Source organism: Danio rerio, chromosome 15, assembly GCF_049306965.1.
Source record: "Danio rerio strain Tuebingen ecotype United States chromosome 15, GRCz12tu, whole genome shotgun sequence".
Lineage (NCBI taxonomy): Eukaryota > Metazoa > Chordata > Actinopteri > Cypriniformes > Danionidae > Danio > Danio rerio.
This window is the reverse complement of record NC_133190.1, coordinates 51677501-51685000: the sequence shown is the minus strand read 5'-3', so window position 1 is coordinate 51685000 and position 7500 is coordinate 51677501. Positions and strand designations below refer to the sequence as shown.

The following is a 7500-nucleotide window of genomic DNA, read 5'->3' as shown; positions in this document are numbered from 1 at the left end:
TTTTGTATTGGTGATTCCTTTGAGAGACTCTGTTAAACGCTGTATGTTGACTTTCATTATTACACGGCTCTCTGGAATACTTGATTCTGATTGGTCAATCACAGCATTCCATAGTGTGTTATTAGCCGATAACTCATAATCATGCGACTGAATTATAATACATTAGTGTAGTCAGACAATTTCTTTCTGCCAGCTGTTCGTTTAAATAAAGAAATAGTAAACTATTACACCTTAGATCAATGTTTTGTGTCTAATAGTTTCGTTTTGTCGCAAGTAGCCGTTGAACAATCAGGATAATCTACATCCATTGCAGAATAAATCGAAATAATAGTCTTATACAGCAGCTGCTGATCAGTCTCAGTGTGCGTTATGATGATGTTAGACAGATTACACACCAGACGAAAAGTGTGTACTGATGACCTGTATACTATTTGTGAATAGTATAATAATATGAAATGTAAAATTATCCAGATGGTGGGAATTTGAACAGTGTCCTGACTGCCAAAAACATGCAGGAAATTTGTCCCCACTAAAAAATAGTGTGAGTTCCACAGAAATGAAAGCTGATGGAGTATACGCTAACCTGTGCATTATTGAGACACTAAATATCGACAAACTGTTATAAACAAAAGCAGTTGATGGAGTTTACACTAACCTGTGCATTATTCAGACACTAGATGGCGCTAAACAGTCAACAACACAAACAGCTGATGGAGTATACACTAACCTGCGCATTATTCAGACACTAGATGGCGCTAAACAGTCAACAACACAAACAGCTGATGGAGTATACACTAACCTGCGCATTATTCAGACACTAGATGGCGCTAAACAGTCAACAACACAAACAGCTGATGGAGTATACACTAACCTGTGCATTATTCAGACACTAGATGGCGCTAAACAGTCAAAAACACAAACAGCTGATGGAGTATACACTAACCTGCGCATTATTCAGACACTAAATGGCGCTAAACAGTCAACAACACAAACAGCTGATGGAGTATACACTAACCTGCACATTATTCAGACACTAGATGGCGCTAAACAGTCAAAAACACAAACAGCTGATGGAGTATACACTAACCTGCGCATTATTTAGACACTAGATGGCGTTAAACAGTCAAAAACACAAACAGCTGATGGAGTATACACTAACCTAGGCATTATTCAGACACTAGATGGCGTTAAACAGTCAAAAACACAAACAGCTGATGGAGTATACACTAACCTAGGCATTATTCAGACACTAGATGGCGCTAAACAGTCAAAAACACAAACAGCTGATGGAGTATACACTAACCTGCGCATTATTCAGACACTAGATGGCGTTAAACAGTCAACAACACAAACAGCTGATGGAGTATACACTAACCTGCGCATTATTCAGACACTAGATGGCGCTAAACATTCAAAAACACAAACAGCTGATGGAGTATACACTAACCTGCGCATTATTTAGACACTAGATGGCGCTAAACAGTCAAAAACACAAACAGCTGATGGAGTATACACTAACCTGCGCATTATTCAGACACTAGATGGCGCTAAACATTCAAAAACACAAACAGCTGATGGAGTATACACTAACCTGCGCATTATTCAGACACTAGATGGCGCTAAACAGTCAAAAACACAAACAGCTGATGGAGTATACACTAACCTGCGCATTATTCAGACACTAGATGGCGCCAGTCAAAAACACAGCCGACTAGGAATGACATATATTTGAATGTATCGACTGACCAATCAGAATCGAGTATTGCAGACAGCCGTGTAATGAGGGTGTGTGTGTTTGGTTCAGTTCTCAGGCTGATGCCGGCTCCAGGATGCTGTGGTGGTGCTGTGGTTCCGTGCTTCGGCTGGTCCTGATGCTGGTGTTCTTGTTCTGCTGTCCGGCTGTGAGCTCCACCAATGACGTCGTCCCAGCTCAATTTGACGTCACGTATTTCGACACGGTGACCAGCGAGAAACAGACCATCTACTCCTACAACCACACCGTCTCCAGAAACAAGGCAGGCATCCAGGGCTGCTCTGATTGGCTGATTCAGGCAATATTAGGGGTGGAGCGGATCACAGTTGACCTGCGGATTTATAACTTTATCTTAACTTGTAGATTAATCCTAAATGTGTAACGACTGCAGAGAGATTGTGTAAAGCTGCATATTTAATCATTAAAAGATCGGGTTCTCAATTCAGACACACACACAACATACGGTAATGGTCCGATCCGCGACTCAAAAACCGTAGTGTGATCTGAACCATGAGATTTGAGCTCCACTACAGTACCAGTGTTAGTTATCATACTCATTACAGCGCATGTGTGTTCCAGACGGAGGGTGTGCGGGTGTCGGTGGAGCTGCAGTCTGAGAGCGCACTGAGCCCCATTCTGTTCGTGGTGCGGCAGAAACAGGCCGTTCTGTCCTTCCAGGTGCCTCTCATCCTTAGAGGACTGTGAGTACGGTTTATTAAATCTGGACATGGTTTTCTGATCGCTTATTTGTGAAATCAGTTAATTTTAAATGCAGAAATGAACATTTAATTCTGTTACTCACTGATGTTTAACTCATTGTTAGGAAACAGAGGCTAACAGAGTTGACGATAACAGAGTTGACGATAACAGAGTTGACGATAACAGAGTTGACAAAAATAACAGATGACGATAACAGAGCTGACGGTAACAAAGCTGATGATAACGGAGTTGATGAAAATAACAGAGTTGACAAAAATAACAGTCGACGACAATAACAAAGTTGACGGGTAACAGAGCTGACGTTAACAGAGTTGACGACAATAATAGAGTCGGCAATAACAGAGTCGACAGTAACAGATTTGTTGTCAATAACAGAGTTGACGGTAACAAAGTTTACGATAACAGAGTCGACGATACAGAGTCGACAGTGACAGAGTTGACGAAAGTAACAATTGACTGTAACAGAGTTAACGATAACAGACTCGGCGATAACAGTCGACAATAATAAGGTCACCGATAGCAGAGTCAACAATAACAGAGTTGACAGTAACATAGTCGACAGTAACAGAGTTGACGACAATAACAGAGTTGACGACAATAACAGAGTTGACGTTAGTTGATCGTAACAGAGTTTACGATAACATAGCTGATGATAACAGAGCTGACGATTACAGAGCTGACGATAACAGAGTTGACGATATCAGAGTTGACGATATCAGAGTTGACGATATCAGAGTTGACGATATCAGAGTTGACGATATCAGAGTTGACGATATCAGAGTTGACGATATCAGAGTTGACGATATCAGAGTTGACGACAATAACAGAGTTGACGACAATAACAGAGCTGACGACAATAACAGAGTTGACGACAATAACAGAGTTGGCAGGAACAGAGCTGATGATAACGGAGTTGATGAAAATAACAGAGTTGACAAAAATAACAGTGAACGACAATAACAGAGTCGACGGGTAACAGAGTCGACGAGGTAAGAGAGTCGATGGTAACAGAGTTAATGTTAGTTGACCGTAACAGAGCTGACGTTAACAGAGTTGACGACAATAATAGAGTTGGCAATAACAGAGTCAACAGTAACAGATTTGTTGGCAATAACAGAGTTGACGAAAGTAACAGAGTTTACGATAACAGCTGACAGTAACAGAGTCGACATTACAGAGTCGACAGTAACAGAGTTGTTGGCAATATTAGAGTTGACGGTAACAGAGTTTACGATAACAGAGCTGACAGTAATGGAGTCGACGATACAGAGTTGACAGTTACAGAGTTGTTGGCAATAACAGAGTTGATGAAAATAACAATTGACGGTAACAGAGAGTTAACAATAACAGAGTCGGCGATAACAGAGTCGACAATAACAAGGTCGCCGATAGCAGAGTCGACAATAACAGAGTTGACAGTAACATAGTCGACAGTAACAGAGTTCACGACAATAATAGAGTTGACGTTAGTTGACCGAGAGTTTACGATAACATAGCTGATGATAACAGAGCTGACGATAACAGAGCTGACGATTACAGAGCTGACGATAACAGAGTTGACGATAACAGAGTTGACGATAACAGAGTTGACGATAACAGAGTTGACAGTAACAGAGCTGACGATATCAGAGTTGATGACAATAACAGAGTTGACGGGAACAGAATTTATAGTAACAGTTGACGATAACAGAGTTGAGGTGCATTGTGTTATTTCTGATAACAGTTTCATTACATTTGTGTTATTTAGAATAATAAAAGGCTTGTGTTGCGGATCAGTCATATGATGTTAAATGTTTGCTCTAGTGCTTGCTGAATTCTAGATGATCAGCTATAAGCTGTAGTATAGACAGCACTGGTATGAGTTACAGCAGCTTGTCTTGTGATATTAAATGCTCGCTGCTCCGGCCACAGGATAATTAATGTCAAAGTTTATTATGGACTCAGATACGATCTTGTGCTCATTCACGGGTGAACTTTAGTCTTTCAGTTCCTCATCAACTTCTCTTTGTGCAAATGCAGCAATAAACTCAGAGGAGTTTCACTCTGACGCCACGGCCACACGGTTCATGAGCACTGCGTTCAATATTCATGACCGATATTGAGTTAGAGTTTCAATCTGGTAATAACTCATCACTGATGTGTTCCTCTTCTCCATGATGACAGCACATCATATTAGACTAGATCTTCTTCAAGACACTAGTGTTCAGCTTACAGTGACATGTAAAGGCTTCACTAGGGTAATCAGGGTAAAGTTAGGGTAATTAGGCAAGTCATTGTATAACAGTGGTTTGTTCTGGAGACAATCCAACACTAATATTGCTGAAGGGGTGAATAATATTGAGCTGAACATGTGTTTAAACATTAATAACTGCTTTTATTCTAGCCTAAATAAAACACATCAGACTTTCTCCAGAAGAACAGATATTAGCGGAAACACTGTGAAAAGAGCTGTGCATTATCTGTTACGCACAGACGACTGATATAACGTGTGTGTGTGTGTGTGTGTGTGTGTGTGTGCAGGTATCAGAGGAAGTATCAGTACACACAGGTGAGCCGGACGCTCTGTCAGCCGCCTACTAAAGCCATGTCGGAGACGCAGTTCTTCTATGTGGACGTGTCGACGCTGGCCAGCAGCGGGATCAGCTATCAGCTGCGCGTCAGTCGAGTCGACAGCTTTACTCTGCAGTGAGTCAATGATCAGAGTTCACACACACACACACACACACACACACACACACACACACACACACCAGGACCATTGATCAGAGTTCACACTCGTATCAGGGTGATGATGAAGTCAGACGGCTGAGAGATAACAGATTCAGGCCTGCTGTGGATCTTCTCTGCTGTTCCTACTCAGACTTTGTGTCTTGTTTCTGGTCAGGATACTCTAAAATCAAGGAGCATTTTCAAGACAAGCACAAAATACTGCTTTCAGATGAGTCAAAGTGAGTTTTCCCTTAAAACAAGCTCAAATTAATCTGCCGATGGGGGAAGCAGGAGAGTTCTTTCAAAGCAAATATGAGCTCAATTATTTTCCCCCATTGGCAGATTATTGAGTGTGTTGAGTTGATCATTCATTCATTCATTCATTTTCTTGTCGGCTTAGTCCCTTTATTAATCCGGGTCTCTTTATTAATCCGTGAGAGACCTCTTAATGATCTGATATTATTTTTTTACAGAAAAATATTTTTGCAGCACAAATGAGCATAATTTGTGAGCAAACGAAAGTGACATATTTGTGCACAAATATAAATATCTGATGTTCATTTTCATGGCACAAACCAGCACAAATCTAACCAAATATTTCAGTTATATCCAAACAAGGAAAACAGATAAAGTGTTTATTAACAGCACAACCAGCACAATTGAATGACACCTGTTTTGTGCGATATAGAGTGACGTCGCGGCTCCCAAAGTGTTTTGATTAGGCAATATCCAAACAATACACACAGATAAAGTGTTTATTTTAATGGCATAAACCAGCACAAATCCAGCACTAACATATGACACCGTTTTGTGCAATTTAAAGAAAATAAAGGGGCGCTGAGAGACCTTGCGGCTCCCGAAATGTTTTGATTAGGCAATATCTAATCAATAAATGTAGATAAAGTGTTTATTGTTATGGCACAAACCAGCCCAAATCCAGCACTAACATATGACAGCGTTTTGTGCAATTTAGACAACATGGGGTGGAGAGTGACGTCACACGGTCAAAAAATAATGCTTAATATCTCAGACCCCAAACCAGCTCAAACGTTCATTTTTGCGGCACAAATCAGCACAAACGTAGCACAAAGGAATGGCATAGTTTTGGGGATTATTTGTTTTTATGGGGTGCCAACTGCACGGAGGTGTACATGGACCACATTACTGCTGCCGCTGCACTGATCCACCTGTCAGTCTCACACTCCATCCTTCCCTCACTCACAAACAAAACCCCAACATACCTGAACTCCTCCACCTGGGGCAAGGACTCTCCTCCAGCCTGGACATGGCAAACCACCTTTTCCATGGCCTCGGACTTGGAGGTGCTGATTCTCATCCCAGCCGCATCACACTCTGCAGCAAACCGGCCCAGTGCACGCTGAAGGTCCATGTTCAACATCCATATTAATTAGCTTAAATCTGAGGACAAACTAAACGGAAAGCCCCGCTGCTCTACAAAACTAATCACTTGATATACCGGAAACACACTCTGAGCACACATTTGTAATGATTGTTTGACCAGTGATGCAGCACGGGGGGATTCCAGAGTGTGCAGCAACTGAAACACCAACACAACAGCACCGGTCTGCAGATGGGCTTCTCTAGCACGTGTGTATCTGCTCCGCGTGCATCATCCTCTGCACCAAGCGGACTGATTTTAACATCTGATGATGCGACGCTCTAAAGTTAACATTGATCATAAAACCCAAATAAAACAAACATAAAAATAAAAGAACAAACTGAAAAAATGTGTGTGATAACAAATAACAGTGTGACGGCAGAAGGAGAACGAGCTGAACTACTGAAATGTGTTCAACCCTTTATATAAATAATGACGGCAGCTTAAAGACGCCTCTCATATGGAGAATAATGAAGCCTTCTGCAGTGCTCTGGGGTGAGTTTCTCTCAGTCTTCATCAGAGTGTGTAAATCTTGATGCTTCTGTGGGTCTCGTCTATCAGATCTGAGCTGTATTCTGTATTCTCTATTGGGTTCGGCTCAGGTGATTGGCTGGGCCATTCTACAGCTTGATTTTCTTTCTCTGAAAGCGTCTGAGAGTCTGTGTTTTGGATCATGTAGATGTTGGACTGAAGCAGCTGATCTTCATTCACACTGAGGAAGGGCAGAGGAGTGCTGAAGGACTCCAGCTGCTGTCTGGGCTTTCACTGCCCAACTACACCTCCCTTTCTTCATGTGTTCAACACTTTTTCCCTGCGTCATTCCATTCTATCACACAGAACCTCATTTGTACACTCATTAATATTGTTGTCTATTCATATATGGATTTCTTTGGTTGTGATCAACATCCAGGGAAAACTT

At 41.6% G+C, this 7500-nt stretch overlaps 1 protein-coding gene across 10 annotated transcripts in view; it reads left to right on the top strand.

Moving 5' to 3' along the window:
* sidt2 (SID1 transmembrane family, member 2) overlaps positions 1-7500 on the top strand; it is a 32646-nt gene that overhangs the window by 565 nt on the left and 24581 nt on the right. For all 10 annotated transcript variants that reach the window (XR_012391140.1, XR_012391141.1, XR_012391142.1 and 7 more), the window contains exons 2-4: positions 1805-2015; positions 2333-2454; positions 4994-5158. Coding sequence is in view for 7 of the 10 variants with exons in the window: in XM_021466516.2 (XP_021322191.1) it covers positions 1805-2015; positions 2333-2454; positions 4994-5158 (498 nt within the window). In the remaining 3 variants the exon portion in view is untranslated. The remainder of the gene's footprint in view (positions 1-1804; positions 2016-2332; positions 2455-4993; positions 5159-7500) is intronic.